Source organism: Ochotona princeps, chromosome 6, assembly GCF_030435755.1.
Source record: "Ochotona princeps isolate mOchPri1 chromosome 6, mOchPri1.hap1, whole genome shotgun sequence".
Classification (NCBI taxonomy): Eukaryota; Metazoa; Chordata; class Mammalia; order Lagomorpha; family Ochotonidae; genus Ochotona; species Ochotona princeps.
The window spans coordinates 16,856,061-16,880,652 of NC_080837.1; the positions used below are offsets into that span (position 1 = coordinate 16,856,061).

At 52.6% G+C, this 24,592-nt stretch overlaps 1 protein-coding gene across 1 annotated transcript; it reads right to left on the reverse strand.

The window, feature by feature from the left end:
* Nucleotides 1-1,616: 1,616 nt before the first annotated feature.
* ANKDD1A (ankyrin repeat and death domain containing 1A) lies at nt 1,617-22,621 on the reverse strand. The gene is made up of 14 exons (XM_058665280.1): nt 22,568-22,621; nt 21,762-21,860; nt 16,325-16,423; nt 15,285-15,389; nt 14,553-14,651; nt 12,361-12,459; nt 11,957-12,055; nt 9,788-9,886; nt 8,393-8,491; nt 7,987-8,085; nt 7,001-7,096; nt 5,098-5,302; nt 3,006-3,137; nt 1,617-1,838 (listed from the first exon to the last, which is right to left on the reverse strand). Exons 1-14 carry the CDS (start codon nt 22,619-22,621, stop codon nt 1,777-1,779), a joined length of 1,446 nt encoding a protein of 481 aa, XP_058521263.1. The 3' UTR covers nt 1,617-1,776.
* Nucleotides 22,622-24,592: the final 1,971 nt, after the last annotated feature.

The window sequence follows — 24,592 nt, forward strand, 5'->3', positions numbered from 1 at the left end:
TCACAGGGAGTAGGTGGCTGCCATGTTAGCACAGAAGTGCAGCACTTCTGTCCTGGCAGGAAGTTCTAGGGGACAGTGCTGCTCCATGGAGAGGACCCGTGTTTGAGGGCTGGTACCAGTGAGGAGGCCCAGGCAATAGGCCCTGTGGCCCAGCTGCTGCTTCAAACACCACATCCCACACTAGACACCCGTGACCCACACTGGAATATCTGGGCCCAGTATCTAGCTTGTTCCTCCAACTTCCCACCAGTGCAGACCTCAGGAACCCAACCCAGGAGTGAGGGCTGCAGTAACTGGTTCCTGCCACCCACATGGGAGAGCTCTGAACTGAGTCCCTGACACCCAGCGTTGATCCTAACAGCCCCAGTTGTTGCATGCACTGGGGGGAGTGGGGAGAGTGTACCAGTGAGCGAGGGACCTCTTTCTCTCTGTGTCTTTCCTTCTTTCTCTCTCACCTTTGCCTCTTAAACAAACAAGTTGTTTTTTTGTTTGTTTTTTGAATTGAAAGGAATGACAACTAAAAGCAATTTGGTTGTCCTGAACTGGATCCTGGACCAGAAAAATGACCTGACTGGCACAACTAAAGTGTGCAAACCAGTTGATTAACAATGTACCAGTGTTGAGTCCAGGGTGATAGCCTAGCGGCCAAACTCCTCACCTTGAACACGCCAGGATCCCATATGGTCACCGGTTCTAGTCTCAGTGGCCCCACTTCTCATCCAGCTCCTTGCTTGTGGTCTGGGAAAGCAGTCGAGGATGGCCAAAAACTTTGGGACCCTGCACCCGCGTGGGAGACCCATAAGAGGCTCCTGGCTTCTGGCTTCGGATTGGCTCAGCTCCAGCCATTGTGGCCGCTTGGGGAGTGAACCATCAGACAGAAGATCTTCCGCTCTGTCTCTCCTCCTCTCTCTGTATATCTGCCTTTTCAAATACATATATATATATATATATATATATATATATATATATATATATATATATATATATATATATATAAAACCATGTACCAATGTTAATTTCCTGGTTTAAAAAGTTACCCCAAAATTATGTAAGATGTCAGTATTTGAGGAAGTTTTAGGAGGAACATTCAGAAACTCTTTGTATATTTCTGCAGCTACTTTTATAAAGGGAAGTGATTTTGAGAGTTTTAGAAGTTTTACCGACTGTAATACCAGAGGGGAGAATGAGGGCTATCAAACTGTACAAATGATCTGTAAGTACTAACAGCTGTGGAGTGAGCCAGCGAAGGCAGGCTGGTGCAGTAGCTCAACAGGCTTGCAGTGCTGCCATCCCTTATGGGCCCGGTTCGTGTCCCAACTCCTCCACTTCTGATCCAAAAAGAAAAAGAAAAAAAAAATCCAGCAGAGAAGTCAGGGCAGTCCATTCTGGAAGGGGTGTTAACAGCCCTCGTGTCAAGGAAGGATAGCTGGGTTTGGCATCTGATCCCAGCACCAGATGAATAGTGTGGCCGGAGACTTCTTTTGCACTTTGGGCCATGCTGTACCCTGTGCACATGGCTCATTGCACTTCCAGGAGGCTGCCAGATGCCAGAGATGAAGGTGCGCTGAGGGCTGCTAGGACCACAGTATGGGAAATGATGGCTTCTGGACCACCACACAAGCTCTGGACCAAGCCTCGTGACAAATCAAGCGTTGGCCATCTGCCTGCTGGACTCCTCCACAGCTGGACTCTGTTAACATTGGCCACTTAAAAGCCCTTACGTGGTGGCCCTGTTCTGTTTGGGCAGTTCCAGGCCCGAAAGTCTGGCTCCTCCAGTCACATGATCGTGCACCCCCGGGGGCCATGGGGCTCTGCGTTTTCTTTCTTCCTGATGCTTTCTGCAAAAAGACAAGACTCCTGTGACCTCACCGTGTCTAGGCTGTGCCATCTGGGGTCAGTACTATGATTTCCTCACCTGCCAGAGTTTGTGCTAACCGAAGACGCAGAGATTATATTTAAGAACATTTTGACGGGCCCGGTGGCGTGGCCTAGCAGCTAAAGTCCTCGCCTTGAATGCGCCGAGATCCCATATGGGTGCTGGTTCTAATCCCAGCAGCTCCACTTCCCATCCAGCTCCCTGCTTGTGGCCTGGGAAAGCAGTCGAGGACAGCCCAAAGCTTTGGGACCCTGCACCCGCGTGGGAGACCTGGAAGAGGCTCCTGGTTCCCGGCTTTGGATCGGCGCGCACCGGCCCATTGCAGCTCACTTGGGGAGTGAATCATCGGATGGAAGATCTTCCTCTCTGTCTCTCCTCCTCTCTGTATATCTGACTTTGTAATAAAAATAAATCTTAAAAAAAAAAAAAGAACATTTTGATACATTAAAAACAACAACAACAAAAAATCCCTAATTCTTCACACAGAGATGCTTCCTTGCTCTTCCACCTTGCCTGAGTGTAAGTAGTCGGGAGAGACACAGGGACCAGAGCATGTTTCTGCTGCATCTTAGCTAACGTGCTGTTCCCAACCACCTTACCGATTCTGTGATTGCCCCACCCAGTGCACCTGCCAACACATATCAGTGTCAGGTTTTGTTTTTTTTTTCCGGTGGGGGAGAGGGGACATGAGCTGACTTTGCTTTTGATAGAATTAAGTTCTGAAACCTTCTGTTCTGCTTGCCTGATGATTCCACAAGACACCCTTGCCTACCTGGAAATCAGGTTTTGGGATAGGCCACCGAATAGTTTGTGTTAAGCCAGTCTGGATTTCTATATCTTAATATTTGATGGAACAAACAATCCCATTCTTATTGCAAACTGGAAAAAAAGAATGTAACTGCCAAGGCTGAGATGATAGTGGCTGTGGGGACTAGGACAGGTGTAGCGTACCTTTGGGCTAACACTTTCGTTGCATTGATGGGGAAACCTGGGCTGGGAATCACCGTACCGCTGAGAAGGGGAGGTCTGGGAGGACGGCACTGATGGGAGTGGGGGTGCAGCTCAGCGCCCCAGGCCTAAGCAACCGGTTTGGGGCTCTGCCGCATCCCTCCCATCTAGGGGCGCGTACCCGCCAGGTCTCTCCTGCCAATGGCCACGAGGCCCTCAAACAGCGCTCTGCCTAGGTTCTCGCCTGCGATAGCCACACCTTGCAGCCAGATGAGCAGCATTCGATGGCCGTGCTCCTGGTAGCTCCTGGTGCCTGAGGAGGAAGTGAGAAAAACGGAGGAGGAGTGTGGCCAATCAGGCCGCCCTAACCCCAGCCCTAGGCTGAGACTCCTGGCTCCTCCTCTCCCGGCTCTTTACCGCTGTGGCTGTAGACAGCAGGGTTGGTGTCTTGGGCCCCTAGACCGCACCCGATGCCCACAGATGGGCATTCAGAAAACATTGTGGTCAACCAGGATGCATGCGTGGGGCACTTACCTTGCTGGTTGCTTAGCACGCAAAGGCCCACTTTAGCAGCTCCCTGGAGATTCCTAGGAAACCTTAGAATCCAGCGCCTCTACCCTGACACCCACAAAAGATTCTACCCTCTCCTGGGGCAGCCTGGGCGTTGGGGTTGTCACAGCTGCCAGGTGCCTCCTGTCTATAGCCAGGTTTGGAGGTGGTGGGTGAGGACTACGCGTCATCTAATCCAGGGGATAGCTGTGAGTGTTCGGCCACAGCTCTGCTTAACGTGGCGCCACCTTTGACCCGTTAAGCAGTTCTTTTCAGTGTTTGGAAGACAGAGACAAATGACGGGAGATCTTCCATCCACTGGTTTTCCGTGTTATGATCCGCAAGAAACCAGGGCTGGACCAGGCTGAGGCTAGGAGCCCAAAACTCCACCCTGGTCCCCTGTGTAGGTGGCAGGAATCCAAGCACTTGAACTATCACCTGCTGCCTCCCAGACTGCATTAGCAGGAGCCTGGATCAGGGCTAAACCAGCACTCCGATATGGGGTGTAAGCCTATGAAAGGCAACTTAGCTGCTTTCCACATGAGGGTTCCTGTTCAGTTGTTACTGTTTACTTGTGTGTGTCAATCATGTTTCTCTTTATCAAATGAGACACACACTATTATAAACAGAAGCCTGTTTTAGGGGCTGGCATTGCAGTGCAGCAGTTAAGCCGGTTGCCTTCATTATCAGAGTGCTGTTCCTGGATGTAGGTTCTGGCCTGACCTTGGCCATTGCAGCAATTTGGGGAACAATCCTGTTGATGGAATATCTCTTTCCCTGTGTCTTGCCCTCTCTCTATGTTACTTTTCCTTTCAAATAAATTAAATTAATCTTTTAAAAAAGACCTGCTTTAAAACATTCTAGGGACCAGTGGTGTGGCATAGTGCATTAGGCTGCTACCTGTGGTACCTGGTATCCCATATAAGCACCAGTTTAAATCCTGGCTGCTCCATCTCCTATCCAGCTTCCTGCTAATGCACCTGGGAGGGAAGCAAAGGATGACCCAGGTGCTTGGGACCTTGTACCCATATGCAAGGGATAGAAGTTTGCTCAATCTCTCTCTCTCTCTCTCTCTCTCTCTCTCTCTCTCTCTCTTCTCTCTCTCTCTGCCTCTGCCCCTCAGAGAGAGAGAAAGAGAAAGGAAAGAGCGAGGAAGAAAAACAAAGATGAAGAAAGAAAGGAAGGGAGGGAGAGAGGAAGGAAGGAAGGAAGGCAGGCAGTACTATGTACCTTCCCAACTGATGGTACATACTATGGTGTCTGTTTATCACATTCTTAGCTGTTTCATTGGATTACTTGGTTAACTCCGAGTGTTTTTCAGTTAATAAGACTGTGTTTCCTAGTTTCACAAGCATCTGAAATGAACACTGCTGTCTTCCTTCCTGATAGCTATATGCCTTATTTTTATTTGTGCCAGGGTCAGTGTTTCCAAATAGAGGTTGAGCAGCTTCCACAGCAGGGACCGGCTTCTTTCTACCAGGAGTGGCTTGAGTGCAGCAGGTAACTGATGGAGTAAATGGATCAGGTGGGTTGGTGGGCAGAGTGAAATTCACAGGTTCCCTGGGAGGCAGAGGCAGAGACCCAGCTTGTGCAGAGTGAGGCGGACAAATGGCAGCTGGACGCAGTGTGGGGCTGGGCTATGGATGGCACAGGCTCGGTTCCCAGAATCATACCCAGGCGTCCCCAGCACTCTGCCCGCCGACATGGGCAGGACGAGGTGGTACCTGTCCACTGTTGCTCGATGGCAGTCACGTGAGCCTCGGTGAACTCCCAGGAGTACGCCAGCCTCTTCCACTCGTGGGGGCGCAGGTGCCTGGAGGCCAGGCGCCACAGAAGGGAGCGGAGCTGCCGCGTCTCCTGCCGGTGGTCCTGCTTAAAGGTCAGGCTCCTTGTAGCAGGGTCATGGGAGTCCCTGCAGGAAAGGCGGTCCTGCGGAGATAGAACCCGGGAGCAGAAGCCGAGCAGTCACACCCCCACCAGGCTCTCCGTGCAGATGTGGGTTTTTTTGTTTTTTGTTTCTTTTGCAAGACTCACATTCCATGGACTTTTCAAAAGATCCCTTAAATGTTTCATGCAGATTTCAGATTGTTTTGCACCAAAATAAACTTAGCTCTTGGGGACCTGGCACAGTGGTGTAGCTGGCTAAGTATCCTGTAGCACTGGCATCCCATTTGGGCACCGGTTCATATCAAGGTGGTTCCACTTCCAATCCAGCTCCCTGCTAAGGGCCTGGAAAAGTAGCAAAGGATAACCCAAGGCCTTGGACCCCCTGCATCCTTGTGGGAGACCCAGAAGAGGTTCCTGGCTCCTGATTTCAGACTGGCTCAGCTCCAGCCATTGTGGCTATCTGGAGAGTGAACCAGCAGAAGGACAATCTATCTTTCCATCTCTCTCTGTAGTTCTGCCTTTCCAATAAAAATAAAGAAAATCTGGGTCGGGCTTAGTAACCTAATAGCTAAAGTCCTTGCCTTATATGAGCTGGGATCCCATATGGGCACTGGTTCGTATCCTAGCTGCTCCACTTCCTATCCAGCTCCCTGCTTGTGGCCTGGGAAAGCAGTGGAGTATGGCTCAAAGCCTTGGGACCCTGCACCCACATGGGGGACCCAGACGAAGCAGCTGGATCCTGGCTTCAGATCAGCTTAGCTCTGGCCATTGCGGCTACTTGGAAAGTGAAACAACAGATGGAAAACATTTCTTTTTCTTTTTCCTTCTCTCTGTAAATCTGCCTTTCCAATAAAGATAAATAAATCTCTTTTTTTAAAAAAAGCAACTCTTCCAGTTTGTACAAACTTTTTCAGGTACCCTCATCTATACAGCCTGTTGTTCATTGACCAAAACATTGGTATGCATTATGTGCTTGGATTTTTTGGTTTAATTTACTGGATTTACTGAGATAATTTTAGAGATCTTGGAAGCATTTGAAGTGCTTCAAAAGAAAAATCTATCCCACAAATTTTAGTTTAGAATATCTAAGGTTATTTAATTGACTCAGCTTAAACTTGGGTCCAGGTATTAATGAAAAGGCTTCCTTAGAAGTGTTAAAACTTACTAGTGATTCAAGGAAAATAAAAGGATTTAAAAAATAAATGTAAACATTTAAAGAAAACTAGGTTTTACAATATGCAACTTATGTAGTATACTAATTGTGAAAACTGAAGAATTGCAAAAAAAAATTGTGTGTATCAAAACTTTTTTTTATAGCAAGGACAACAGAGCCTGTTGGGGGTACCACAAGTCCCCTCCCCCGGTGCTGACTGCCACAGCCTGGCCCTGCACTCTGCCATTCTCCTCTTCCAAGCCCACCGCAGACATCACTAATCCATCCCAGCACATCTTCCTCAGAACTCAACGTGTCCGAGTCCCTGGGGATGACTGTGAGATGGCACCCACACATGCGTGCATTTATGCACTTGTCAGCGAGGAACTACAGCCAGGCCCCTCTACACTGGCACTGTCCCCTCCGTCCACTTGTGTCGGTCAGTGTGTGTGGAAGCTCATCCAGCTACTCGTAGTGGTACCTGAGACCAGCATTAACACCCTCCAGTCAAAACTGGGATTGAAAGCCAGCCGGATCCATGACTGGCCCCTTTCCAACACAGAGAAAGCATGTGTGGGCCTCCATACCTTCTTCCACCTATAGAAACGATCAGCTTTTATGATCATGTCCACCAAGCTGACATGGTTGCCACGGGCAGCCACAGCCAGGGCAGTCTTCCCCCACTGTAAGGCAGAGGTGAATAGTAAGTTACAACTGAAAAATAATTCCAAAAATTTAGAAGAATTTTAAAGGGCAATGGTAATAATTCTGGCAGCTCTTGCATTTCTTTAGAAAGCCTTGGACACGATGAAACTCCTCTTCATCACAGGCAGGGGCCACTACTCCTGTGGTCAGAGACAGGCCCACACGTGGTCAGAGAAGGGGCAGAGCCCAGAGAAGGGGCGTGGGCGCATCTGTGACATCTGCCTGTCTCCTGCCAGACCCCAGGCCCTTGGCTCCAGCTGTGACACAGCAAGCGGCTCCTCCCATCCAGCCATTGGCCCTGGCCCAGCTCCAAGCAGGGAGTTCCCTCCCACAGGTGCAGCCTCAGGCCTGAACCCAGCCCCTCGACTCGGCCTTCCACCTCCCAGACTGGCCTTGCTGGGTTACATGCACGAGTGCCCATACCTTCTTGAACCTGTGACCTCCCAACCTTACTTCAGTCCCCCTGCCCACCCAGGCTCTTCTGAAGCCACCCCAGGAGGTAGCCACACAGAACACAGTGAGAGCTGCGAGGTCCTCCCAAGTCTGGTCCCAGGTAGAGGGTAGGAGGGCAGCAATGAAGCACTTATGCCACTCCTCCCACTCCCCACCAGGCGACTCAAGGAGCTCACAGTCTTATGGGGACCAGGAAATAGGAAAGGCAGCCACGGAACATGGGGAAGGGGACTGATGAACCCAGAGGAGAGAGGTGAAGGTAGCAGAAGGGTGGGAAGGCTGCCTGGAAGTGGCTGCTTTTGAAATGCTGTGTTTTGAGGCTTGGACAGCCTAAAGGAGAATAAGGAGGAGGTGTTGGTAGCAAAGAGGGAGGCATGGACATCTTGAAAGGCAGGTGGGTGGCAAGCACAGGTACCTTATCTGTCAGGTTTAAGTCGACCCCCTTGACCAGGAGCAGCTCTGCAGCCTCCTGACAGGCGTGTTCAGCGGCGAGGTGTAGGGGCGTTTGCTGCCTCTGGGGAGAAAGCCAGGAAGCTAAGCAGCCAAAAATTACACAGGGACGGCCTGCAGCTCCCAGTCAGACCCGGACCAAGGGAAGACGCCCAAGGACAGCTGACTGTAGGGACTTGTTTATTCCCATGCTGTGCGGCTCTGAACAAAACCTCTGAAGTACTCAACATGTGAACATGAAAATGATGCCACCTTCAACCTCTGGGACCTAAAACAACAGCCCTTGAACTCTGGGCCATGCTAGCTGACCAGAGCCCTTCCCTGTCCACCCCCGCCCCCGGAGGGGCCCGAGGCTTCCTGCAGTTACTTACATGGTCAGTGGCATCCAGGTCACTGTGGGCATCAATGAGGAGCTGGACCAGGGCGGGGCAGTTGTGCCTCACAGCCAGGTGCATTGGAGAGGTTCCCTGCTGTGGAAGGGGGCACATTCGTCAGTCAGGGGTCGTCCCCAGCTCTGGGTGGGGCTCAGTGCTTGTGGGTTTGGAACCCTTCTAGCTTCTTAAACATTCAGCCACCTAAGAAGTATCGGGGTGATGTTCTCATCACATGGCTAAGAGGGACCGTGGCTTTGGGCCTCTCCATCCACCAGCATGTAGGGAGCAGGTAAGTGTTTCTGTATGAGATGAATGATCAGTGCTTACCCAAGGCCTCTCTCAAAATTGCAGAATTCTATGCCCACCAGTTGGGGTCTGTGGCCCCATCTAAATGACAACATGGATTTACTGACACAGCATCACACTCTGTAGATGATACAGTATCACGGACTGTGGATCAATGCCAAGCCAGTAACACTGATGGTATACATTCACATTTGTTGTCAGAAAAGCCCTCAGTTATTAATTACAAAAAGGTTATAATAGGAACCAGCAGTGTAGCAGAGCAGGTTGAGCCTCCACCTTTGGCACTGGATCCCAAAAGGACACCAGTTCACATCCCAGCTGCTCTGTTTCTGATCCAGCTACCTGCTGGTGGCCTGGGAGAGCAGCAGAGGATAGCCCAAGTGCTTGGGCTCCTGCACCCGTGTGGGAGACCTGGAAGAAGCTCCTGGCTCCTGGCTCCTGGCTCCTGGCTTTAGACCAGCCAAGCTCTAGCCATTGTGACCATTTTGAAGGTGTACCAGCTACTAGAATATAGCTCTCTGTCTCTCCCTCTGTGTAAATCTGCCTTTTAAATACAAATAAATAAATCTGCCTTTCTTCTCTGTCTTTTCTACAGTCATTTCAAATATAGAAACCATTTTAGCTTCTTAATGAAGCTTCCTATTGAAGCTATCTTCAACCTAATGAAGTTATTTCCTCATTGGCAAAATGGAGTCCTAAGAAACTATAGATGGGTAAGGAGACAGAGGACAAGGGAGAGTGAAGTAGCTCACCCTGAAGTTATTCAGTTTTTAAATGGTGGTACTGCCAGGCCTCAAAGCCAGACAAGGAAGCACACACACACAAGCACACACACACACACACTGAACAGCTAGGAGCTATGGTCAGAAACGTGAAAGATTCTCACTTAGATGCAGTGCATACATGGGGAGAGGACAGCAGTAAATAGTTCAGGGCAAACTGGGTTTCTAACCCTGTTCCTCTTGGAGCAAGATTTGGCTCCTCTAGTCCTGGCAGTCTCCCAGGGCCCAAAGTGCCCCCTTTTTGCCTGTTGTGGCCACAGGTTGGGCCATATGGGGACTCCCTCCAATTAGGCCCCACACTTACATGATCTGCCACTTGGGTGCAGCCTCCTGCTCGGATGAGCGCCCTGGCCACGTCCTCGCAGCCCCTGAGGGCCGCATAGTGCAGGCAGCTCAGCTTTTTCTAGAAGAAATGCAGAGTCACAGCAGCCCTCACAGCACCACTGACAACGCACTTTAGGCTTCATTGTTCCATTTAGGTCTCAACCCACCCTCCACCCCCACAGGGGCCTCTTAGCTCCATGAAACCTTGAGGCTGGCAATTTGAGTGACTTGCCCAGGGATGGGGATCAGTAAAAGCTGCTCATGGGGGTCTCTGTTTCTTCCTTACTCCCATCATAAACCCTGGGGGCGGCATAGAGCCAAGTCCACCTAATTCCTTGTCCAGCAAGGACAAGCAGGTGGCAGGCCCTGAGCAGGTGGCTACCTAGAGGAAGACTAAGGAGATTGGGTAGATAGGGCTGTGGGATATTTTGGTGTTAAAAGCAGGGCATCTGGCAGAGGGGCAGGAGGAGCTGTTTCACCCCCAGCAAAGTCCCAGCTGAGTAAGTGTGCCCACCTCCCAGTGGGAAATGCAACCAGAAGAGCCTGCTGCCTGCCACTCCATGGAGTGGGAGCCTCAAGCTGGGGCTGCAGCCTAACGTCCCAGGGGGCAGCTTGAATGCCACCAGAGGCCGCAAGCTCCTCATTTCTGAACGCCCATAACTACTCCTTGAAGGAGGTGTTGTGTAGCTCCCTCTCCTGCCCTTACTCCCAGAACCCAGCACAGAGAAAAGGGCCTGGCTGACCAAGAGCAGCACTGTGCCAAGGCCAGGTACGGACTGTGTATCCTAGGGAAGACCCTGCCCCTCATGGGTTACAGTTCTCTCCACTCCGTTAGACCAGTAGTTTCCATACTCCTGCAAAGTTTGGCGAACTAGTTTGATACTGACATTCTCGCTGAATTCACAATTGCCATTTGACTATTTTATGTATATCTCTTATGTTTTTTTTTTCTCCTTGATAACTTTCTTTCATATGAAATAATACTTAAAATATATATATATTTTAGGGCGAGCTCTGTGGCACAGCAGATTAAACCAAGCTGCCTGCAGTACAGGCAACCCATAGGGGGCTGGTTTGAGTTCCAGCTGCTACACTCCCTGCTAATATACCTGGGAAAGCAGAAGACAGCTGCACCCACATGGGAGACCCAGAAGAAGCTTCTGGCTGCTTGGAAGCAGGTGTTTAGCCTTGGGGCTAAGTCCCCTGAGACCCACAGCAGGATGCTGGGGTTTGAGTCCTGGCTCCAGCCCCTGATCTCAGCTTCCTTGCTAATGCAGATCCCGGGAGACAGTGGTGCTGGTGGATCAAGTTAACTGGGTACCTGCCACGCACACACACGGAAGCCTGGATTGAGTTCTCAGCTCCTAGCTCTACCCTACCACCCACCCAGCTCCATCTGTTGTGGGCATTTGGGGACCCAACTAGTGGATAGAAGATCCTTCTCGCTCTCTCTCTCTCCCCCCCACAACCAATGTTTAATGAGAATGTTCTAAAATTGAGCGGCATGGGCTTGAGTGGGCCTTGTGACAGAGTTAGGCCACCATTTGGGGACACCTGCATCCCAGAGTGCCTGGGATCAAGCCATGCTCCACATCTGATCCAGCTGCCTGCTAACACTGGGCTTCCGCCTGGTGTAGCCCTAGATGCCGCAGACATTTGGAAAGTAAACCAGCACATGGAAGATATTCTCCCTCTCTCCTCTCCCCCCTCCCTTTTCCTCTTTTGCTTTGCCTTTCAGATAAATAGAAATAGCCTAGCAAATATTAAAAAGAAAATGACAGCAATGAGAACATGACTGTGGGTACCATGGAGCTGTGCGCCTAAATGAGGGGCCTGATGCAACATACACCTCAACAAAGCAACTGAAGACAAGAGAGGAGAAAGAAAAAAAAAAAGAAAATGAACTAAGATAATCTGTAAGTTTCCATGTTCTTATTTGTAAAATGGGTGATGTGCTTCTGAGGTAATCATATTATCACAGAGGCTTTGTAAGCTCCCAAGAAACCCAAACAACACTGCAAGGTGTTGGCATCGTGACATAGTTGTGTATACCAGCATCCTACATGGGCGCTGGTTTGAATCTGAACTGGTCCTCTTGCGATCCAGCCGCCCAGCTAATGCACCTGGAAAATCAGTGGGAAATGGCCACCTGGGTGAGGGCGTTGGCGTCGCTGCCGGCGTCGAGGAGGAGCTGCACGCAGTCAGCATGGGCACCTTCTGCAGCGGCGTGCAGGGCGGTCAGGCCCTCCTGAAACACAAGGCAAGGGGGGTACAGGTGGCAGTGGGGAAGGGGGGCGACAGGACCAAGCCCTTGGGCACTGCCAGGCCCCTGTCCTTGGACGTGCTCGCTATGCCCTCTCAGTAGGAGTTGTTCTCAGCCTCCGTGCTAGTCCAGTGCCTCTGCTGCTGACCACCCTGCTGTAGCCACAGCAGCTTTCCGGGGACGCACGCTAGGCTCATCACTTCCCGGCTTGAGGGAACCACCAGAGCCCGCGCTCCTGCACGCCTGGGGGGCCGGATTCATCTCTGTGCCTCCCGCAGGGGGCGACTCACCGCGTTCCTCTCCTCCAGATCCAGCCCCAGGGACACCAGCCGCTGCAGCACCACCAAGTGGCCGCGGCCGGCAGCCAGGTGAAGCGCTGTGTTTCCCTCCTGCAGGGGAAGGACGCCTGAGGAAGCCTGGCACACAGCCCCCGCGCCCGCTGAGGTCGCCCGCTTATTTTACCACCTCGGAATCCTAGAGAGGGATTGTCACAAGTATATGACAAGCTGCTGCTCTGTCAGCAGGGCCAAGGCCATGCAGAACCAGAAATCAAACTAAGTTCTCACTTCCCTTATATTTTCAAAACAGACCCAATACTTGAAAAACTAGGTGGGGAGGGGGGGGCCCTGTGGTGTAGCAGGTATCACATATGAGTGCCAGTTCCAGTGCTAGCTGCTCCACTTCTGATCCAGCTCCCCATTAATGTGCCTGGGAAAGCAGCAAAAGATGGCCCAAATGCTTGAGCCCCTACAGCCTATTGGGAAACCCAGATGAAACTCCTGGCTCCTGGCTCCTGCCCAGTCCAACTCCAAACATTTTTGGGAGTGAACAAGCAGGGGAAGTTAAGCTCCATCTCTCCGCTCTACTCTCACCTCTGTAACACTGTCTTTCAAATAAATAAATCAATCTTCCAGAAAGAACAACCAGAAACAAGAGCATCCTGACTGAGGAAGCAGGGGCCTCTAAAAGGCAGGGGCAAGCAATGGCCGCTCACCAGCATGTAACAGAGTAGGCACTTGGACTTCAACTCAAAATGAGAAATGTACCACCCCTTGGCCAAGCTGCACACATATAAGAGGACAGTCGCTTTCACAAGGGATCAAGAGGAAACCCTTGGGCTTCCTTTATGAGCATTGGAATACCACATGAATGAATTAGCGATCCACCCCGTACTTAGCTCCGTCCTGCTCCCTCTGCGTGCCCTCTGCCTGTGTGGGCCCGCACACAGCCACTGCTACGAGCCACGGGCCGTAGGAAAGGCAGCCATGGTGGCAAGCGGCTGTGTCCAGGGGATCTTCAGGAAGCTGGAGGGCCTGACCCACATTCCTCATCAGTATGCAGTACACCACCCCTCCTTCCTTAAGCAGAAAGCAGAGTTCAGTAGGGAGGTGCAAGCTTCAAAACTTCTCTCTTGACTTTCTGATGGCAAGACTCGCCTGCATACCACCCACATCTCTCTCCTCTGTGTTTGCTGCTCCGGCTCTCCCAGGGTTGCTAAGGGACGGTCATTTTTGTCCCCTTCCATCAGCCTGTCCTGGTAAGGGGCTGTCCTACTCCTTCTTGGCACACCCAGAACCTTCTCAGTCCACGTTTCCAGAAGGAAGGAGCTAGGGCTGCTCTGAGCTGTGGGGTCCTGTGAGGATGAGTGGACGGATTTGTTGCAGCCCTCACAGGGCTCAGTGCCCCTGGAGGGCAAGGAACTCAGGATTCGGCACCAGGAACCAGGGTTGTGCTGCTCCTGCACCCGGCCCTCCCTTTATCGTGTTGTGTGCCCTTAGCCAGAGCACCCCTATCTCTAGGCCTTATCCTCCCCAGCTAAGACAGAACTAACACTTGGTGACCACACTTCCTGGTCTAGCACTTGTGGTGCAGCTGTCTGGGGAGCTCACTGTCACCACCTTCTACACAGAAATCCCTCAGTCCCCGCCACAACACCATCGCAAAGGTTAATGATGGAGGCACTACCTTGGTTAGAAGCATGGTCTACAATGTGCTACCACACCTTTCATGATGCAAGTCACCTGCAGGGCCATCTCCTCTGCTCCCCCACCCTCACCCCTCCTCAGATGAGCAAAACCCTGAGCTTCAGCTCTCTACCCTGAGTCAATGGCACCCATCCACCTGTTGCCATAGCAACAGCATAGCCAGTGGTAGGGATGAGGCTTTTCCCAACACCTCCACCAACAGACAGCCCCTGTCCCCAGGGAGAGCCAAGCCACCAGGCCACCTGGCCACAGCTAATCACAGCTTCTTCCTGAGGGCTATGGCATGTACCTCCTGCAGCCAGAAACCATAACTCAGGGCTTCCCCCGGGTGTAGCCTGCAATATGCCTGCAGGATAGGCAGGAGCCAGGCCCTGCTCCCTGGGCCCTTCCAAGAGTGCAGGTAGAGTCAGGTGGGCACAGGTGAGTGGGCAGCACTTGCAAATGGGGTAGGGGTTCTGCAAGCTGGCAGGGAGCCCAGAGCCTCACAGGCACTGTACCTTGTCTTTGACGCCTTGGTCACAGCCAGAGCCCACGAGGAAGTCCAGAGTCTCCAGTTGCCCGTTCTCAGCGGCCCTGTGAAACGCTGTCCTGCCCAGCTGGCCAGAAAGACAGGAGTCAGGCTTGCTCAGCCTGCCCAAGTGGTTCTGCTTGCCAGCCACTCTGAGCCTGCAGCATCTTGTCCTTGTGCCTCCCCTGGTCAAATGCACCCACTCTGGAAAGCCCAGACCCTAATTGCCACCCAATGCCATTTTGTGGGGTCTCTCCCCACTGCCCATTGAATAAAGGACAGATCCCTGGGGCTGCAGCTGCAGGTTTCCCCTCCAGCCTGCCCACCCACTGTTTCAGCCCCACAGAATTCACATACCGAGGGCCCTTGAAGCCCTCTGAAGCTCAGTAGATGCTGCCTCCTCTGTTTGCTCACACCCTAACTCCCCCTTTTATTCTAATGGTAATCCCAAACCCAGGTGAGTCAGCAAACACCACCTCTTCCAGGAAGCCAAGAGCAGGCGCTCCCTTCTCTCACCTGTCTGGTCCATGGTCAGGGTCTCTCAGAGCCACCTGAACATGTTCTGCCTGAACCATGCCCATTCGTGCCCAGGCCTCTTCCAGACCAGCAGCTCCCCTGGCTGGGGAAGGCGTTGAGAGTCCAGAGGGGACCCTCAGGAAAGCAGAAAGCTTGGTGAACACCAGTGGCCTCAGGGGCCAGCTAACGATGAGGTGGCTCTCACCTTATCTGCTTGGTCCAGGGCCACATCCTCCAGGTCCTTCATCAGGTACGCCAGCACTGGCACGTGGCCTTTCTGGACAGCACAGTGCAATAAGGTCAGGCCATCCTGCAGGCAAGCCCAGGTGGCCCCGGTGATATGCGAACGGAGGCCCCTGTCACACACTGCCTATCTCCCAGACATAGCCACCCCTTCCCCAGGAGGGACAACGCTGCCAACAACAAGTGGCTGTGTGGTCGGGGACCAATGATACCTGCCTCTCTGAGCCTGCGTTGTCACAGAGGTCAGGAAGGTAACCCCTGAGCTTGGGGGGATGAGGGCACCTACAGCAGAAACGTCATAAGCTGCAAAATGACTCAAAGACGGACACTGAGGTTATCGATCACCAGCTGTCCCCAGAACATCCCCCACGGAACGGGCAAACAGGTCCCAGACATTATTTCTGATCCAGTCACTAACGAAGAAGCCAGGAATAGCGTGCTCTGTGCGTGTCACTGGCCGGAGCACGCCTGACTCACTGCCCTCCCTCCAACCAACCACACACAACCTGAGCAACAGATGCCAGGTTCCCTGAGCTGCTGGTCCTCTCCTGACAGTGCTGTCCCCCTGCTCCAAGATGGGCCACTTCCCCATTCCCAAAGGAGAAAACCAAGGTTTACCCAAGGTGCCAAAGCTGGTGAATGGACTTCTGTTCCTTCTACCCCATCACAGCCACCCCTGGGAGCTAAGGGCAGGCAGGGAGGGCAAGGGTGCCCTCCCCACCCCCACCATATGCATATATCTGCCCCCACATTCACTCTCCCTGGCTACACTCAGACCTTCTCCCAAACCTCAATGAAAGCAGCTGGGAGTCCCAGCTTCACAGCACTGGTGTCAGCCTGGGCTTCCAGAAGGTTCCCAGAGGATGGGGTCTAGGGGTCAGGCAGAGGTAGGCAACGGGCAGAGGGCAGAGGGAGCAGAGATGGAGAGGCCTGTATAGCTTCAGGCTGAGAGACAGAGGCCCCCAGGAGGGGGGTCAGGGAGGACTCCAGCCAAAGCCTCACCTCGTTCTCACAGTGGACCTTCGCCCCGAAGCTGACCAGGACCTGCACGATCTGCAGGTGACCGAACCAGGCAGACAGGAGGAGTGCGTTCACCCCAAACTAGGGGAGAGGACACGGGGAGGTGGGGAGAACCAGGTGAGGGGGCGTGGCTGTGTACCTGGCCCTGTGTCCACATGGCATTAGCAACCTTAAGAGCCTCCCAGGCCACAGAGCTCCCAGCTTTAGAAATTTAGAAAACAGGAGGTTTTTTTTTTTTGTTTTGTGGCTATATTATTACAAGCTTTTGTCCCCTCTAAATGAAACCTAAAAATAAAACAGTTTCCATCTATTCCCATCATCAGTTCATAAGAAATAATTTTAATTTTAATTTTTTTTTTTGAAAGACAAAAAAAGATCTCCCGGGCCCAGCTCAATAGAGTAGTGGTTAAAGTCTTCGCCTTGAACACGCTGGGATCCCACATGTTCGCTGGTTCTAATCCCGGCAGCTCCACTTCCCATCCAGCTCCATACTTGTGGCCTAGGAAAGCAGTTGAGAAAGGCCCAAAGCCTTGGGACCCTGCACCTGCGTGGGAGACCTGGAAGAGGCTCCAGGATCCTGGCTTCGATTGGCTCAGGTCCAGCAATTGCAGCTGCTTGAGGAGTGAACCATCGGATGGAAGATCTTCCTCTCTGTCTGTCCTCCTCTCTGTATATCTGATTTTCCAATAAAAATAAATAAATCTTTATTAAAAAAAAAAAAAGATCTCCCATCTGTTGGTTCATTCCCCAGCAGCCGGATTTGGAGCCAGGAGCTGGGAAAGAAATCCGAGTCTCACACACATGCTGGCAGCGACCCAGTTGCCTGAGCTCAGCATTTGCACTGGCAGGAAGCTGCAGTCAGAACCTGGACCCGAGTTTCACACTCTGCAGTGTAGGGCAAGGGCTTCCTAACCATTTAAGCTAAATGTCCACTACCCCCCACCAAAAAAATTTTTTTTTTTTAGCTTGGAAAGTCAGAGTTACAGAGAGAGAGAGATCTGCTGGTTTACTCCCCAACTGGCTGCAGCAGCCAGAGCTGGTCTGGTCTGAAACCAGGAGCAAGATTTTTCTGGGTCTCCCACATGCATGCAGGGTCCCAAGCGCTTGGGCCATGCTCTGTTGCTTTCCCAAGCCATAAGCAGTATTGCTGGATGGGAAGTGGAGTAGCCGGGTCATGAACCAGCGCACAAATGGGATCCCAGCATCAACAGTCAAGAATCAGCCTGTATCTCACAGGCCCTCAAAAACTCTTTTAAAACCAAACATTTAGAAGGAAGCAGTCTGGGTCCGGCGTGGTGGCCCAACAGCTAAACTCCTTGCCTTGAATGCACCAGGATCCCATATGGGGGCCGGTTCTAATCCCGGCAGCCCTGCTTCCCATCCAGCTCCCTGCTTGTGGTCTGGGAAAGCAGTCAAGGACAGCCAAAAGCCTTGGGATCCTGCACCCACGTGGGAGATCAGGAGGAAGTTCCTGGCTCCTGGCTTCAGATTGGCACAGCTCAGGCCATTGCAGTCACTTGGGGAGTGAATCATCGGACGGAAGATCTTCCTCTCTGTCTCTCCTCCTCTCTGTATATCTGACTCTGCAATAAAAATAAAATAAATCTTTAAAAAAAAGAAGGAAGCAGTCAGAGATATTCATACTCACAGCTTCAAGAGGAAGATGCACTCTACTTGCCTTCTGACTTGCTGTGATTGGAGACCTCAGCATCCTGCGCAGGCAGACGACTAGGACTGCGCTGACAAGGCCTCGGCGGGGCGGGGCGGGGGGTATCAAACATCATGCCCAACAAGAAATTTACAATAATGTACCCAAACCTGCAGCCCTGCAGTTCCTACCCCAGCAGCCTCTGGGGCAGCTGGAACACCGGTCCCACATGGCACAGCTTCAGTTCTACATCTGGGGAAGGCACTACCCTTGTGCCCCCGGGGTCTTTCCAGTCAATGAAAAGCACCCTAAGCTCCCACACTCACCCTTCACCCTCCCCCTGGACTTTGTCCCCTGTGGGGATGGGTATGCTCCCAGGTATGACCCCACAAGGAACCTTGCGTGAGAGGTGCCAAGAAAGGGGTCTTGGGGGCAGGCACCAGAACTCCTCTTCTGGGGAAAGTGGAGCTGGAGAGGGTGAACGCCTTGGCCATGCTGGGCATGGAAGTCCAGTGGGAGCTGAGTGAGCAGCAGACTCTAAGCATCCCAAACAAGGGGCATTGCCCTATAGGAGTCTGGGGGAAGGGAGGCACTGGTGCAGACAATTGGTAGTGGCAGAGGCTGGGCACAGCACACAGAAAGGTCTAGACAGATTGCACAGACGGGGGGGGGGAGGTCTTGCTGATCCTGACTCTGCTGTCCTGCGTGAGCAAAGTGCCCTCCCTTTCCAGGTGGAAGCTCATCCCACGTCGCAGGCCTCAGGTGCAGGGGGGCTCTGTGGGAATCAGGGACAAGGACTGAGAGCCATACTAGGTCAATGGCAGGTGGACAACTATTTGCAGACCTTCAAGAGAATGGCCAGCAGGAGCAGAAGCTATGAGAGCCAGCAGGGACCACAAGAATGTAAGCTTATCCTCATGGAATCTTGCAGAAGGGGCTGGCCCTGCCTCAGAGGGGTTAGGGTTAGGTTCAGGGTTAGGATACTGCTCTGGGCTGAAGCTATTAAGAGAGCCAGCACTGGAAGGGTATGCTCACACTGGGCGTGGTCTAGAGGGAAAAGCCCATGGAGGCTGGGGAGTAAAAGATGTGAAGTGTCAGGAATGGGGCAGGAAGAGCCCTGGGAACAGGATATAGGGGCACCAGAGACACTTCACTGTCTCTCACACCAGCATGGGTCCCCAGGAGCTGTCCAGGACATAGCCCAGTGGCATATCACTAGACACCAACTCCCTCCCCAGTATTTTCCTGCTGAAATGTCTCCCCATCAAGCTTTGAGCATCTCCACCAAAACCCACATTAAAACGTAATCTCCTTTGTGAACAAGGAAGAGGGTGCAGACTGAATCTGATTATAGTATTCGGAGGTGGGAATCTGGGGAGATATTCATGATTAAATGAGGTCATAAGGCTTGGGCCCTCATCCAATGGACTGACTTTATTCATTCTTTTTAGGTTTATTTATTTTTATTGAAAAGGGAGATTTACAGAGAGAAGAAAAGACAAAGATTTTCCATCCCATGGTTCACGCCCCAGATAGCTGCAATGGCCAGAGCTGAGCTGATCTGAACTCAGGAGCAAGGAGCTTCTTCCAGGTCTCCCACACAAGTGCAGGATCCCAAGGCTTTGGGTTGTCCTCTGCTGCTTTCAAAGGCCACCAGCAGCAAGCAGGATGGGAAGTGGAGCAGGTGGGACACAAACTGGCATTCATATGGGATCCCAGTGTGTTCAAGGTGAGGATCTAGCCACTAAGCCATTGTACTGGGCCTGACAGTGGCTTTATAAGAAGATACCATGTGCATGGACAGTCCCCACCTGCAAGGAACTCACACTCACAGCTGCCAGACCTTGAACGTTCCCGCTTCCAAACTGTGGGACCAATAAGCTGCTTTTTCTTACAAATTACCCACCTGTGGTGTTCAGTTAGCGCAGAGGAAAACAGATAAACAGGCAAGTGTTTGGCCTGATGGTTACAATGCCAGTTAAGATGTCCATGCTAGGCACTGGCACAACAGCATATCAGGCTAAGCCTCTGCCTGCAGCACCAGCATCCCCTATGGGCACTGGTTCGTGTCCCAGATGCTCCACTTCCCATCCGGCTCCATGATTAATGGCCTGGGGAAGAAACAGGGGATGGCCCAAGTGCTTGGGACCCTGCACCTGCATGGGAGACCTGGAAGAAGCCCATCATTTCTGGTTTCAGACCAGCACAGCTCTGGCCATTGTGACCATTATTAGATGAGTGAACCAGCAGACAGATATCTCTCCCTACATGACTTTGCATTTCAAATAAAACAAATAAATCTTTTTTTTTTAAAAAAGTTCACATTCCACATTGGAGCACATTCCAGTTGGAGTCCTGGCTTCAGCTCTCTGCTAATACAGACCCTGAGAGGGAGCGGGGATGGCTCAGGTACTTGGGTCTCTGTCACCCACATGTCTGAGTTCCCCAGCTCCATGCTTCAGCTTGGCCCAACCCCCACTGTTATGAACATTTGCTGATAGAAATTATTTCTCTCTTCAAATTAAAAAAAATGGGGGCCAGATAAATCCACCATCTGCAATGCTGCCATCCCATATGGGCACCAGTTCATGTCCCAGCTGTTCTACTTCCAATCCAGCTCCCTACTGATGGGCCTGGCAAAGCAACAAAGGATGGCCCAAGTGTTTGGGCTCTGGCACCCATGTGAAGTCCTTGCTTTAGTCTGGTCTGGCCTACCCTAGCCATTGCAGATATTCAGAGAATAAAGTAACAGATGGAAGCTCTCTCTCTGTCTATGTGACTCTGCCTTTCAAATCAATAAATAAATCTTTGTAAATAATAATAATAAAGAAAATTGACTGAGATACTTCCTCTACACGCCTATAACTGAAGTCTGCATGCCCATGTGGTTACAACACAGGATGTATTCGCTGCTGTCTGCAGGGGGAGTAGGACTTCCCCTCCCGGATCTCCCCAGAGCTTCTCTTACAAGGCTCAGGTGTCCTGGCAGAGGACTTGGTGGAAAAAGAGTCATGCAAGACATTGCAATGTTTCACCAACACATCCGTACTAGGCACCCAAGACAACACTCCCCTCCCCGTTCCACCCTTAGCCGGCCTCTAAGGAAGGTCCAGGAAGGTCCAGGGAGCAGATGGAGCGAGGCAGCAAGAGGAGGGGGTGAGGTTGTCCCCCTACAGGGATCCTGACCCCAACTCCTAATCCAGCCCCTTCCTGGGAGCAGAGAAGCCAGGACAAAGAAAAGTGTGTTGGTTCTGCAGGGAAGTTTCAAGTTTTGTGCTTTTTTAGATTCTAAGTGAATCCTTATCAAAAGTCATTGTCATTGTTGGTCATTGGGCATTCCTCCCAAACTTGCAGAAAACCCAGTAAGTTTTCTTCTCTCTCTCTCTCTCTCTCTCCCCTCTCTCTCGCTCGGTCTCAGCAGTGCACTATCTGCCCTACAACTCAGCATGACTGTCAAACTTCATGCAATTCTTGGCTCAAGTGCTAGCAGTTTCTGCTGGAGCTCTTTGTCCTGGTAACCCTACTGAGCAGGTTTTCATCCTGCTGTCCTGGCTCTGCCCGTGCAGCTGAAACACAGGGACAGACCGAAAATGGGAACACAAAGTGCTCCCACCCACCTGTACCAGTCTCAGCAACGAGAGCCGGCTCCCAGACCCAGAGGGATCGTAACCCACTATCACCCCCGCCCCTGCTCCCCCACCCGACCCCGCCCCAACCCCGGAGACAGACAGGCAGACACACACCAACATGTCCCTGGGAGGGGCCCTGTACCACATCGGCATCATCCACTGGCGCTTCGTGCTCCAGGAGCAGCCTCACTGCCTGCTCGTGCCCTGCGCCTGCAGCCCAGTGCAGAGCCACTCTGCCCACCTGCCAGGAGAGGCAAGGACCGGATCATTGCCACTAGGCCTGCCTCGCTGCCCTCCCCACTAGGACAGCTGGTCTGTAGGGCAGAGGGCCTTCTGCAGGCACTGGTGGCCAGCTGGCTGGGGACCCAGCCCCAGTCTAGCTCCCTCTTCTCATCCCACACATGGCAGCTGCAGTAGCAAATGCAGTGCAGACTGGCTCCATCTGTCCCCCACCAAGAGTTCTTGCCCGCTTCCCGCTGCTCTTGGTCAGCCTGCCGACCCCAGGCCCTCAGCCTGGCCTGCACCTCCCACCACCTCCCCTATTACCCACCCCCACTCCACACTGCTTCTCAGAAAAGCCCTGAACTTTCCACCTCAAAGCCATTGTGCTTGCTGTTCAGTCCTGGAGGTGACAGGCTGAAGGGCTTGACTGCCCACCACGGTGGAAGTACACTCCCTCGCATGCTGGCCCCAAGCTCCTCAGAGCAGACCCGGGGGCGGGCAGCCTCCCTCCCCTTGCTCACTGCTATCCCCTGTCATTGTCAGCCTGCAATTGGCAAGGAAGGGGAGCACTTGCTCTGAGGTCTCAGGCGAGCGATAGTGCCTTGCACGTAGCCACTGCGGACTGGGTCACATCAACCTCACCGGCGGACTCCCCCGAAAGGATGGAGAGTTGGACTGGGGAGGTGGCGGATCCTCTCTCGGCCTAGGCCCACCCCACCCCGCCACCGTGTCCCCAGACTCACAGCCGTGGGTCTCCCACGCCAGCTCCTCCTCTTCCATCCTGTTGCTGCGCAGCCCGCCCGAGGCGCGCGTGTGAGCGAGTTCAGGGCAGAGGGCACCAGCACACCCCTCGCCCCCGCCCTCCCGCCCGGAGCACAGCTCGCGGGAGCTCCCCCCCCAACCAACGGAAGGGTCCTGCCGCTGCTTTCTCCACCTGCCCCAAGCTTGGCGCCTTTCAGAACCAAGTGAGAAGCCAGCTGGGGGCTCCGCTGGTGCCCCCCGCCCCCGGGAGCTCTCGCAGCCTCCTGGGCGCTGGCGACAGTGCACCAGGCATGGGGGCAGACGCCCCCGCGCGCTCTCGACTTGTTCTCCTGGTGCCCTCTGCAGCAGGAAAAGCCCTGAAGAACCTGAGCCAGCCCTTAAGGAGCAGCGAGCGACCCCAGCAAGCCGAGAGGTGGGACGATGTATTTATGACCACAAAAAATGCAGAGGGCGCAGTTCAAATGACAATGAGCCGTCACCTGCCCCTGGGGAGACTGGCAAAAAATGAGAAAGCTGGGTGATGCCACATGTAAGCCAGGGGGAGACGGTGAAGCTATGGCGGCCAGTCACTGCCCCAGGGAGCCACCACAGCAGTCATAGTGGGGAGGCCATGAGCCCCAGGACCTGTGGCCCTAAAACCTGACTCTGTATAGCAATTGCTCTGATCTCGTTCAGACCCATGAAGCGACATAGAGAACGAAGTTCGCCAGGAGTTGAAGGTGCCCTAAATGTGTCACTGGGAGAGTGAAATGACTCTGCGTGGCTGGAGAAGCAAGGGAACAGGTGCACTGGGGGCAACACGGATTGAAGCACCCAGTGTTGGGCAGAAGTAAAACCACAGAAAGACCTACAATGGAACCCCAGTAAATATACGCACCCTGGGGTTTGCAACAATCCATGCGAATGCAGAAAACACACACCAAACACAGCAGGAGGATGGTGTTGCAGACCCTGTCTGCCCTTTGCCTTTTAGGCCTTAAAGCTTCTCAAATTGCTTTGGATTTCGGGATTGTGACAAAAAACTAGTCAGACCACGAGAGATGTGATTACGGTTCTTTAGGAATCTGCGGAGGAAGAATGTCTTTCAGTGCTTAGTCCACAGGCTGCCGTTCTGGAAAGCTTCCTGGAGGAGGAGGTAGTCTGTCACCTGTGGGGGAGACCCAGATGAAGCGTCTGGCTCCTGGATTGAGCGTAGCCCAGCCCTGACCGGCCATTGTGGCCAGTTTGAGGAGTGAACCACCGCAATGAAAACCTCTCTCTGTGTCTCTCTATTTGCTTATTTAAATTGAAAAGGCACAGAGACAAGAGAGCTTTCATCCACTGGTTCACTTCCTAAACGACAGCCAGGACTGGGCCACGTCCCAGGCAGGAGTCTAAACTTCCTTGAGTCTTCCCATGTGGGTGGCAGGGATCCAGGTGATTGGGGCATCACTTTTTGTCCCCTCCCTGCCCCCAGGATGAGCACCACTAGAAAGCTGCAGCTGCAGCCCACGTGTTTCAGTACAGGATCTGGGCATCACCAGATGCTGGGCCTGCCTCCCGTATTCCTTGTAAGTCAGCAGCTGGGTCGCTGGGTTCGGCTGGTGTTCTGGCTGAATGGCACGTTTCACAGAGGAGGCGTGGCATCCCAGCAGAAAACGCACATGGCCTTGTCTCCCTTTGTGTGACATTGGCACTCCACTGACCAAACTGGCAATCTTCCTCTCCTGCTGTTGCTTCTCCACTCGTATAAAACATCCCTGTAAAAAGTGGCCCTTCAGCTCAACTCCCGTGGGAAAGGCAGGATTTCCCTTAAAAGGCCTGTACTCTTTTTTTTTTAACTAAATGGCCTGCAAGTGTTCTGTGATGTAACCAATGTGTCCTTTTCCTATTGTTCTAAGGTAGGCATTTTCCCTTCTTCTGCGTACATTACCCATCTGTGTCATTTTCCTTTCTGATGCTGCCCTTGCGTCAGCTCTGCTCAGCCCGCCCCTTTTGCCTTTCCCTCGC

Bases quoted from the DNA above. Each gene is read 5' to 3' on its own strand.
- ANKDD1A (XM_058665280.1), bottom strand. From the start codon at position 22,621: ATGGAAGAGGAGGAGCTGGCGTGGGAGACCCACGGCTGTGAGTCTGGG. The intron at 15,390-16,324 runs GTGAGGCTTTGG...GCTTGCCTGCAG, and splicing joins AGGTCCACTGTGAGAACGAG to GATGGCCTGACCTTATTGCA. The intron at 12,460-14,552 runs GTACAGTGCCTG...CTTCCCCTGCAG, and splicing joins ACCAAGGCGTCAAAGACAAG to GAGGGAAACACAGCGCTTCA.